This window comes from Gossypium hirsutum, chromosome D03 (assembly GCF_007990345.1).
Source record: "Gossypium hirsutum isolate 1008001.06 chromosome D03, Gossypium_hirsutum_v2.1, whole genome shotgun sequence".
NCBI classification, from domain to species: Eukaryota; Viridiplantae; Streptophyta; class Magnoliopsida; order Malvales; family Malvaceae; genus Gossypium; species Gossypium hirsutum.
Window position 1 is genome coordinate 1,722,210 of NC_053439.1, and position 12,030 is coordinate 1,734,239.

Consider the following 12,030-nt stretch of genomic DNA (forward strand, 5'->3'; position numbering starts at 1 on the left):
AAAAATGATGTTCTTTGCACATGCAGTTCGATCATAAATGAGAACATCGAACATTGAACTAAAAACCACAAAAAACCAGAAAATCCCCTATTTCCAGGCCATGATATTTGACAAACTTTGACCATCCACTATTGAAAAAGTAACTTCCTTGTTGAACTTTGACTCTAACTCGCCATGAGTTCCCTGAGTCAGAATACAAGGTGAACATGGTGGGCGCATTTCCTTTAAAACCATACTTCACAAAAGCTGGTGGAATCACTGCAAAAGAAAAAAAGAAGATAACAGTTAATAAGTTGTTTATATACATGAAACTAGAGCCATTAAGAAGCATTAAATGGCTGTTAATAGGATATAAACTTACCAGCTTGTTATCAAAATCTCCTAACGAAACCTACAAGAATAAACAAAGATCGAAGAGAGTAGTATATTCTAAATATTAAAACTTGAAAATCTACCCTATACAATACACATGTTTATATATTTATAGTCTAGACCCTTGACTATTTTTAATCACTAAACTACTCCATTTAAAAATTCAATAACAGACTAACAATTTGCACATGTGATATGGTATATTCTAACACCTAGTCATATTCCAAGTTTTGCATTAACTGCTGCAGTTCTCTCATTTGCTTTGCTACTATGGATTCTCTCCATTTATTTATTTGTTTTGAAGTGAAGTTGTAGATTTGCAGTCAAATGATTTCCATCACATTAGCTTTTTACGCCACCAGGGCAGGAAAGATGATCCTGCATATGTCAGCGAATCAAAATGCAGATGACGATCTCCATTCTTTTTTTTCTTTCATTAAAAGACACATTGATTTGATTTAAGCTTAAGAGACAACATTGTCCTCCATTGGCTCCAACAAAAAGTGAACCGAAATCCATTTACCTGAGCAGCAAGAACTTGAAGAGCAAACCTAGAACTTACCTTGTACATTGCCCATATAATTTTCATTCGGTAAAATTATGTCGTTTTTAAAAAATTCAACCACATTATTTCTTTAGAAATAGTCAAATAGACATGATAAAAAATGGATCTTGTAAAAATTTTGATAACTTAGTTTCTTTGATAAAATAGTCAAATTCTTTTGTCATTTTCCTAATGAATGTTGTTTCAAGTTTTAATTTTTAATTTTTAATTAAAAACAATAAACATGATATTTTCAAATTTTTTAATTAACAAACATGTTTTTAAGTTTTTATTTTATTTTAATTCATATTTTTAATTAATAACTTTTTTATTTTAATAAATATGTATTTATTATTCTGTCTATGTAAATAAAAAATTATTAATTAAAAACATGAATTAAAAATAAAAAATCAAAAACATGTTTATTAATTAAAAATTAAAAATATCATTCTTATTTTTTAATTAAAATTAAAAAAAACCCTGAAAAAACATGCATTAGAAAAAAACCAAAAAATAATTAAAATTGAAATATTTTTGAAAAAACATGCATTAAAAGAACCAAAGAACATGGGAAGGGCATGAAAAGGAACTTCAACCCAACCCATTGAGTGGAAAACAAAAGGTTAAAAGATACGTAATTTAAATTCTTGTTAAAATAACATATAAGTGATAAGATATCGAGTTGGGGTCGCAATTTGGGGTGCGGGGGCTTCCGAACCCCTGCGGTGCGGTATGGTACACGCTGTACAAGTAAAATTTTGATATTGATTAAAATAAAATATTTTAATCTAACTGCATTACTTCTATTTAACTTTAAGTAGAATATAGTTTTAGAAACTTATAAATAGACGTAGTCGTCTCTTCTCTTGTATCATCTTTTTTTTTCTTATTTCTTCTTCTCTACCCATAATTTTTTCTTGAAAGAGTTTTCAAGTAAAATCAGTGTGTTATATTTTTCTTTCTTTTCTTTGCAATGCATTGTCATTATCGATAATATATTTTCACACAGAAAACAATTAATTATTGAATCATTAAATTTAACATGCTTTAATTTTTTAGAAAGCTACATATATCACTAATTTTGCTATTTTCATTTACTTGCTTAGGAATAAAAAAAAATGTTCGTAACAGTCAAGCTAGAAGCTTCAACCACCTTAGCCAACTATTGTTTACACCTCCATCAAGCTCGTAGGTAATTTGGGTTGTTTAGGAGAATCTGGAGGGTTTTGCAAGCAGGGTTTTTTATAATATGAAACACGCCAGTTTTTCAAGCTAATGGTTAGTGAATTTACAGAACCATCTAAAGGAACATTATTACAGGTGAAATGTTCATAGGACGGCATCAGAAACAAGTTACAATGTCATGGCTAAACAGTTACAGGACAAGCTAATAATTGAATCAATGACATCAGCCCTACAGTTTGGTATCTGGGATTTGCTTCATCCTCTTGAAAAGCTTGATAGCTTTAATTTGCCTCTTCTAAGGCCTTACCTGAAATGGAACCTACTTACCCAAAGATGAGTCTTCAACAGCCTGCATCTTATAAATGGTTACCTTCATTGATGTTTTAGGACCCTCAATGAGTTCAAAGGCACAAACATCATCAACTTCTAAGTTATTATCCATAGCAAATCCACGCCAACCCGTACCGGATATTAGACTTGGTTTTTCGATACTGTGCTGAAAATATATCACTGGCCATGATTTTCCATTTGAAAGGAGATGTATGACCTCTTTGTGCATCTTTGTGAGATATTTCCTAGCAAAATTCACTGGTATACTCTATTCGTATAAACAAAAACATGTCAGTTCAGTTATTTTTTGCCTTCTCAAGTTGCATTATAACATTTTCATGGTGGAGTCATAAGAACTTGGGAATGGCCAACAAGTTTCAACAGAAAAACTTACCAATCTACATGACTTAACATTTGATGGCTGTATGATTACAACAAAGAACAGATTTTCAGATTTGAAAGCACTAGCTATTCGAAAAGCTTTAGTTTTCTCAAGAGCAGTCAATGGTTCTGTGCGGCTCCGACTTGCGTACGACGGAGCTATCCATTTCTCGGGACGAAATGCATCAGTTGAAGCTAATGAGTAATGACTGATGACAATTTGCATGCCGGCCTTGGTGAATGACTACTATGAAGGATATTTCGATGCTATTTATTAGCTCAAACGCGCAAAAATCACCGACTTGAATATTGTTATCCCGTACAAAAGTATCCCAACCGCTTCGTATATATAGCCTTTCCCCTATTCGTCTCCGCTTGAAGGTAGCAATCCAAGTTTTCCCACTTGAGTTGCAAAGGAGTACTGAACATTGCACTTTCATCAAATGTTTCCTCACAAAGTTAGCTGGTATGGCCTGTGAAAAGGAAAATTTTGCTCATTTCTGCAAGTTTAATATATATTAATGAAGTAATGAAATGAACAGCATGCATAGGATCTAGTGGGGAATTCAATTGATTGCTTACCAGTCTACATTTTTTTATCACTACTGTGAACAACATATGATGGGTGCATGACAACTTGGAAAAATGGGTTCTCAGTCATTACATGAGATTTAAATTGTTGAATGATAGGATGGCTTGTGCTTTTATCACCATTTCTAACTTGACATCCATTAGACTTTCCATTGCACTCGGTTTCGGTTTCCATAGCTGAATTCGGTTTCGGCTCCTTCGTCATTGTTCTTGGAGAGATGTCTTTTATGATCTTTATAGAGTTATCATCTTCGAATTGGTTGATATTCTGCTCTGGAAATTCATCGGACTGCATATGATTATTACTGGGGTAGGGATATTGTATCTCTAGGATTATTTTCTTACAAATTACATTTTTTTTCAAATATCTTGTGTTGGTACTCCTCAGAAAAATGGGAGAGTTGAGAGGAAACATTAACATATTTTAAATGTGGCTGCTTCTCATCTTATCAATTGAAATCCTTTACCTCTTCTTCATGGTAAAACACCCTATGAAATGTTGTTTGATAGACCTCCTTTATTTGATGATCTCTGTGTGTTTAGTTGCTTATGTTTTGCTCATAATCGACATTTTAAGGTGATAAGTTTGCTCGAAAGTAGTTTTTGTTGGGTATCTTTTTTGGCAAAAAGGGTTTATATTTATATTGTATGGATTCGAAGAAGTTTTTTGTGTCTCGTGATGTGAAATTTTTTGAGCATATTTTTTTTCGTATTTGGATAGAAATATTGCAATCATTGAGCCCGACAATATTGCTCTGCCATATGGGAGTGTAGAAGCAATTTTTTATACATATTTTTTATACAATTCCTTCGCTTGTCACTCCGTAACTTGTGAGTTCGTCACTTGCGGATTTTTCGTCACTTGTGGAGTATTCTTCCTCCTCCGATGACACGATGGTACAAAGGGCTCTGAGGCTTTGGATAATGATGTGTCCGAATTGGGGCGAGGGCATAGAGAGAAATTTCCATCAATAGTTTTGGGATTTTGTCATTAATACTGCCATAAAGAAAAGTTCATCTCCCGCCTTAGATACTTTAGAGCTTTCCATAGGTACTCCATTTCTTAAAGCGCATTATGTTCTATGACAAATTTACTATGAAACACTGGAATCTTCATATAGCTACTACTGCAAAGATGAAACCATAGTCTTTTAAAGAGGCTATGAAGGATACAATATGGCGTAATGCTATGCAAAAGGAGATTTGTGCATTGGACGATAATGACACTTGGTTTATGGAGACACTTCCTCTTGGAAAGAAAACTCTTGGTTGTAAGTGGGTGTATAAGATTAAATATAACTTCGATGGAAATATTGAGAGACTTAAAGTTTGTCTTGTCATTTTTGGTAATCACCAAGTAAGAGGTATTGACTATAATGAAACTTTCGCTCTTATGGCGAAAATGGTGACTATTCGTGCTTTCTTAGCTGTTGCAATTTCGAAAAACTGAGAATTACATCAAATGGATGTATATAATTCTTTTATGCATGGTTATCTTGAAGAAGAGGTTTACATGAAGCTTCCTCCAGGTTTTGCCCCTGATATGCCTCGACTAGTTTTTCGTTTGCACAAGTCTTTGTATAGGTTAAAATAGGCTCCTCAGTATTAGTTTGCTAAGCTGGTTACTGCACTGAAAGGATATGGGTTTCTTCAATCATATTCTTATTATTCTCTTTATATACACTAAGGAATCTGTACATATTAGTTTACTAGTTTACTAGTTTAAGGGGCATCTCAATTCTTGCTTCTAAAAATATTTTTTTGAGATAAAGGTAGTTCACATTTCTTTGAGTATATTTCTTTGTCAAAGGAAATAAACACTTGATATTATTTCAGAGACGGATTATTTGGGAGTAAAGCTCATAAGATCCCCAATAGAGTAAAATCATAGATTGATGCATGCTACATGGGAAATTTTGACTGATTCTGAGTAGTACAGATGGTTAATGGGTCGTTTAATCTATTTGGCAGTGACCAGACTTGATTTAGCATACTCAGTTCATGTCTTATCTCAGTTTATGCATGAGTCGAGGTAGGAGCACTGGGACACGGCTCTGTGGGTTGTCTGGTACTTGAAAGACTCTCTTGACCAAGGATTTTTATTAAGATTTGATAATGATTTGTCCTTAAAGGAGTGGTGTGATTCAGATTGGGTTGCTTGTCCGTTAACTCGCGTTCGCTTACTGGCTAGCTTGTCTTTCTAGGCAATCTCCTATTTCCTGGAAAACTAAGAAACATCGTATTGTTTCTCGTTCTTCCATTGAGGCTAAGTAAAGGTCTAGGATTCCGCCACTTGTGAGCTCAAGTGACTGAAGGCCTTGCTATTGAGCTTAGGTGTTTATCATCCTAAAGCTATTCCTTTATTTTGTGATAGTCAATCTGCCTTGTATATTGCACAGAATTCTGTATTTCGTGAGCGTACTAAACATATTAAAGTGAATTGTCACTTTGTTAGGGATGCAATTCAAGATGAGTTGATTACACCTTCTTATGTTCCGACCTCAATTCAATTGGTTGACATTTTTACAAAAGCGCTTGGTAAGCCGCATATACTCTTGAGGTTTATGAATAAAATTGAGATCTATGAATAAGATAAAAATAAAAGAGAGGTATTAAGAGAATGCTTACAAGTTTTCCATTATGGATAGTGTCTAAGAAAATTGTTTTGAAGAAAAAAGGTGAGTTGCTTATATACTTTAAAAGATCATTGCCTTGCTGATGAGAAGCAACAGCCAGGCTTGTTCAGCTTTAGGATAAGCCTTTGAGAACTAAACACAAAACAAGCTAAAAAAAGAGGTAAGAACTAATATAAGGTTGATTCGACTTTCCAGGGACTGTTGAACTGGTTACTATACTATGAAACATATGGTTAGAGATAGCTGAGTGCTTAGCTTTCCGTACATTTCTCATAAATCGATATTTCAAGAGTAATTAATACAATTTTAATGATGATTATTAGCTATTTACTGTTAAATTCATTGTTTTTGGACTCGAGGGAAACAAAAGGGTAGATTCATTTGATTAAACAAAGTTTTGTACTTGCCTTCAATCTTCCTCTTCAGCCATTCAAAAGAAGGCTAGTATCTCCAGTTACAGCAGACTAATCTATCTGTTAAATTATGAGAGGAGCACTAACGAAAATCATACTAAGAACTTGTGCTTTTTTATAAAAATAACCTCAAAATATAATTAATTATTTAAATGACCTATATTTTGATAAAATATGAAAATAATTTAAAACCTACGGTAAAAGTTGGTAGAGCCAAAATGACATGCTACATCAGCAATCTGCATTAAAAAATCAATTTTTTAGTGAAGCCATGTAGAATGGAGTTACTTGTATAAATACTAAAAAAATACTGTGATTTTTAAAGTATGAGGGGTTTAAACAATTTTACTATTTTCTGGTGGAGCTAAATAAATTAGCGCCGCCAAATTCCAAGACACTAGCTTATTCTACCTATTTGCCTATTGAAACAGCCTAAATTTAAGGTTTTCATTTGTTACTTTTTCTAATTCTTTTTGCTTTTTCATTTTTTTCTTTTTAAGTTATTTATTTATTTACTTTTTTAAGTTTTTTTATTTGTCCTTTATTTATTTTATGGGTAAACTATTAAAATAGTCACTTTTGTTTGCCTTAGGTTATATTTTAGTCACTTACGTTATCGTGTTGTAACATTTTAGTCACCGAGTCGTTAATTGTCGACAATGGTGTAACGGCAAGTTGATGTGGCATGTTAAATCATTATTTCAAACGAAAATTTTAGGTTAAATTCTACAATTGGTCCCTATATTTTTCATTTTCAACAATTTAAAATTTTTCTTTTATGTTCTTCTAACTTTTTTTTTCCATTCTCTTATGCTTCTCCCTCTATTTTCCTCCCTTTTTCATTTCTTTTAACATAGTTTTTCTATGCTTTCCATTTGTAACTAGTCCACAAGCTCGCCCCACTCGAAAAAATTAAATTGTTCAAAAAAATAAAACATAGAAAAACTACGTTGAAAGAAATAGAGAAGAGAGAAAAACAAATGGAGAAGCATAAGAGAATGGAAAAGAAAGAAAGTTAAAAAAACATAAAAGAAAAAAAATTAAATTGCTCCAAACGAAAAAATATAAGGACCGATTGTATAAATTAACCTAGAATTTTTGTTTGAAATGATGATATAACGTGCCACATCAGTTTATTGTTACACCGTTAACAGAAACTAACGGCTCAGTGACTAAAATGTTACAACGTGATAACATAAGTGATCAAAACGTAACATTTCAAACATAAGTGACTAAAATGTAACCTGAGCCAAACAAAAGTGACTATTTTGGTAGTTTACCCTTATTTTATTTATTTGTTTATTATTGGTTTTTGCAAAATTTGAAAGGCATATTTTAAATGTTTTATAATATTATTTTTTAAAATTTTAAATATATTTTTATATTAATATTATAAAACATTTAAAAAATATTATTTTTAAAGATATGACCTTTCAAATTTATTATCTGTTTTATAATATTTTAAATGTATATTTTAAAATATTTAAATATATATTTTTTAATTTTAAATATATATTTTTAAATTATAATTTTTTAAAATTTTAAATAGAATTAAAAAATGTTTGAATATCTTTAAAAATATATACATTAAAATTATATTTAAAATAATTTAAAAATATAATTTTAAATTCTATTTAAAATTTTAAAAAATCATAATTAAAAATATTTTTAAAATTTTTAAAATATACATTTAAAATATTATAAAACAAATAATAAATTTGAAAGGTCAGATCTTTAAAAATAATATATTTTAAATGTTTTATAATATTAATATAAAAATATTTTAAAAATTTTAAAAATAATATTTAAATTTAAAAAAAACTAATTTTAAAAAAAATATATTTAAAATTTTTAAAAAATAATATTATAAAGCATTTCAAATATACCTTTCAAATTTTATAAAACCAATTATAAACAAATAAATAAAGTACAAATAAAAAAACCTTAAAAAGTAAATAAATAAAAAAAACTAGAAAAAAAAAACAAAAAAGGACAAAGAATCAAAAAAAAAAGTAACGAATGAAAAAAATAAAAAAAAATTTAGGCTGTTAAAATAGGTAAATAGGCAAAATAGGGTGCTTTAGAATTTAGAGAAAAAAATAAAATTGCTTAAATTCTTTATACTTTTAAAAATTATAATATTTTTTAATATTTATACAAGTGACATCATTTTACATAATTTCATAAAAAATAATTTTTAATACAAATTATTAACGTGGCATGTTAGCTTCACTAAAAATTTAACTTTTTAATGTAGATTACTAACATAGTATGTTAGTGGTGCCAAAAAAGAATATATAATTCGAAACGGGCCTAATATTCAAATGTCTAAAAATATTTTAAATATGAATTGCCAAAAATAGGAACTGTTAAACTATATCATCATGTACATGCATTGTCAATATATTGACATGTATCCAATCTCCAACAAATCTTTTGTCTACTGCAGCAAGTTAACTATATACAGAAACATAATGATGAAGCTTTCCTAAATGACTTTCCAACTTCAAAGAGGGTTCCTGGAATTTCATACATGATCATACCATTTCTTTTTCTTACCATCCAAACAAAAGATAGACAGGTAAAACACAATCATACAAGTTACAAGCCACCATCACGATCTTCAACAACTGGTAAACAACAGACATTACAAATGATACTACTTTTTAACAGGCTTTTTTTCTCTTGTTTCTTCCATCACCATATTTGCAGCTCTAGCCTTGCTAATGATCTTGAAGTGAATTACATTACCGGTGTGGGGCATGTGTTGAAACGAAATGGTATCTCCAGCTTCTAATCTGTTTTCTAGCACAAATTGTGACCATCCTGCACCTAGACGAACATTTGATTTTGCATCAACCAAGATGTTCAATTCCCACTTCCTACCGTCTGAGTCCTTTATCACCTTGCTCGGTTCCTCTGCCAAGCTTGTTTCTTTGGCAAAAAACTTGCTGGAACAGACTGAAATTTAAGTAAAAGATATTTAAAATGGAGTAGAAACAGCAGTGAATTGAGAATAGATAATCAAGACATAGTTCTGACAACAGAGTATTGATGGTATTTCTTCAAAACAACTACAAATGAAGCCTGTTCCAAGATTAACTCTGATACACCTAAACAAGCAATGATGATTGAAATGAAATGAGACTAAAAAACACCAAAAAATTCAAGTGATGAAATGCAAGTTAAAGGACCTTTGGTACGCTTGGAACTTGAAGCATATTTTGTGCTTGGTGGTAGTTCAGTTTGCTCGCGAGGTCGATCTCTTGGTCGCTTACCAGCAAGGCTACCACAGTTTCCAGTTCCATCCTTGTTAGCAACCTGGACATGGATTAAATGGCCCGTATTTGGCACGTGTTCGAACAAAAGGGTATCTCCAATTACAATCTCGTTTTCATGCAGAAACTTGGACCATCCAACACTCAGAAGAACTTGTTTTGAACTAAAAGTGGTCATCATTGGCCACATTCCACTTGGACCTTTAATCATCACCATGGATACCTTTCCCAAGCCTGCTTCTTCAGTAAAACTTCTCGGAATACCCTGAAGAAAAGAACATATATGACGTAGAAGGTAATTAACAATTACTAACAGCAATATTGAATAAAGTAGTTGTATTCTTACAGCATAGTATTTATTGTATCCCTTCACAACCATTACATATGAAACACTCTTCGGGGTTACTCCAGATACAAACTCAACCTCCTGTGTGTTGACACCATTTTCTGATGAAAACGGGGTCGACTTGGATTTAAAAAAAGAATGAAAACGGGAGTCGCCACCAATCATTTTTTGACGAGGTGTGATCGGGTCACCTCAAAAAGTGGTTGTTTTTAATAAATGATTTAATTTTATTAAAACAACGATTTTGGTCTACGAAATTCAGAAAAATGAGTTCGGGAGCCGGTTACGCACGAGGAAGGATTAGCACCCTCGATACGCCCAAAATTGGTACCTAGTTGATTAATTAGTGTCTTAGTGTCGAAAATTGAAAATTTGAAAAGTTTTAAAAAATACGATCCTTAAAAGAAAATCTGATATCGTGAATTGAAACATAAGATTCTCTTGTTCCGAAGGAATATCACATCCAGCACGTTAGGACACGATACTCTAAACCATCGAAACCAAGATCACCTTATAGTTTAATGAAACCATACTTTGAAGCTTTAAGAGGATATTTGGCTATTTAGTCAAACGAGAAATCGAAACCCAGCACGTTAGGGCACGTTTTCTCGAGTTTCCAAACGCGAAATATTGCCTTATTTAGAAAAATTTTCCTTTTGGTGTTTAGTGTCAATGCTTGACAAAACAATAACGAATACGACAAGGTGAGCAAAGTAAAATGAGTAACAACAATGCAATAGGCAAAATGAAATGACGAGGCGATTACATAAACAAAGCATACAAATAAATAAATAGAACTAACATTTTAGAAAAAGCACAAGTGTACATGGATAAATAAACAAACACCAAATAACAATGATGACAATAAATACAATTATGTAAAAAAATGTATATATATATGCATGTATAATTTAAACCATAAAATGAGAAATATATATAAATTACAGAATATGAAAACATAGATAAGTATGTACGTATATATAAAATCGGTAAATATTATAAAAAATGTAAATGTGTATTTATATATTTACAATCGTGATAATATAAAATATATGTATGTGAATTATAAAATATGTGAAATATACAAAAAGCATTTTTAAGAGTATAAAATATATAAGTGTATATGATGTAAAATATGCATAAATATATGTAAGTATATAAGAATTATGAAATGTGAAAAAACATATTTAAGTAGGTATAAGTACGTATATCTACATATATATGTAAAAAATATAATATTAAAAAAGGGGTATATATATATGCGTAATATATATAAATACATATATAATATAATGTTAAAATATTCACATAATATACATAATAATAATGTTGAAAACATCTATTAATAATAAATATATACTTACATGTATTAAAGATATATTCATAAATACAAAAACATATACTAATAATCACAATAGTAAAGATAAAAAATGTATACGTAACATAATGCGAAAATATATAAATGTTGTGATATCTAAAAACATATACATAAAAATGAAAGAAATATATGACGAATAATGCAAAGATATTTGTATGAGATAATGGGAAATATACGAATAGCACGATATTTACAAGTGTATACTTAATATAATTATTTAAAAAAATGATATAAATAAATGAATACATGAAAATAATACCATATACACAAAAATACCTATATATATATACGTAATGAAATATGTGAACAAATATTAATATTAAAGAATATATAATATATGTATATAATAGTAGAAACGAAACAAAAAATATATATATAGTTAAATATAATACAATAATAATAAAACAACAATGATAATAATATTATATATATAACAATTAATATTTAAAATCGAATTAAACAGCAAAAATATTATGAAATTTAAGGAAAAAAAAATAGATGAAAAAGGGATGAGATTGGATTAAAACCAAATCTTTGGGGCGAATTTTGAAAAATTAAAGGAGAATGGACTTATCA

At 30.1% G+C, this 12,030-nt stretch overlaps 2 protein-coding genes across 4 annotated transcripts; both read right to left on the minus strand.

Annotated features, from left to right (window-relative positions):
* Nucleotides 1–2,420: 2,420 nt before the first annotated feature.
* Nucleotides 2,421–3,038, minus strand: LOC121215253 (B3 domain-containing protein Os11g0197600-like). Its single transcript, XM_041089466.1, has 2 exons — nt 2,826–3,038; nt 2,421–2,699 (listed from the first exon to the last, which is right to left on the minus strand). The coding sequence occupies exons 1-2, from the start codon at nt 3,036–3,038 to the stop codon at nt 2,421–2,423; spliced, it is 492 nt and encodes a 163-aa protein (XP_040945400.1).
* Nucleotides 3,039–8,924: 5,886 nt separating this feature from the next.
* Nucleotides 8,925–10,158, minus strand: LOC121215283 (B3 domain-containing protein REM13). Of its 3 annotated transcripts, none has more exons than XM_041089565.1 (4): nt 10,077–10,158; nt 9,647–9,995; nt 9,495–9,556; nt 8,925–9,413 (listed from the first exon to the last, which is right to left on the minus strand). In XM_041089565.1, exons 1-4 carry the CDS (start codon nt 10,107–10,109, stop codon nt 9,354–9,356), a joined length of 504 nt encoding a protein of 167 aa, XP_040945499.1. In that variant the 5' UTR covers nt 10,110–10,158; the 3' UTR covers nt 8,925–9,353. The 3 variants fall into 3 exon arrangements, with proteins under 3 accessions (XP_040945499.1, XP_040945498.1, XP_040945497.1); XM_041089564.1 differs by having other exon boundaries at nt 9,495–9,565; XM_041089563.1 differs by lacking the exon at nt 9,495–9,556.
* Nucleotides 10,159–12,030: the final 1,872 nt, after the last annotated feature.

Bases quoted from the DNA above. Each gene is read 5' to 3' on its own strand.
- LOC121215283 (XM_041089563.1), bottom strand. From the start codon at position 10,109: ATGGTTGTGAAGGGATACAATAAATACTATGCT. The intron at 9,996-10,076 runs GTAAGAATACAA...TCTTTTCTTCAG, and splicing joins GATACAATAAATACTATGCT to GGTATTCCGAGAAGTTTTAC. The intron at 9,414-9,646 runs GTCCTTTAACTT...CTTAAATTTCAG, and splicing joins AAGTTCCAAGCGTACCAAAG to TCTGTTCCAGCAAGTTTTTT.
- LOC121215253 (XM_041089466.1), bottom strand. From the start codon at position 3,038: ATGCAAATTGTCATCAGTCATTACTCATTAGCTTCAACTGATGCATTT. The intron at 2,700-2,825 runs GTAAGTTTTTCT...TTATACGAATAG, and splicing joins ATGTTAAGTCATGTAGATTG to AGTATACCAGTGAATTTTGC.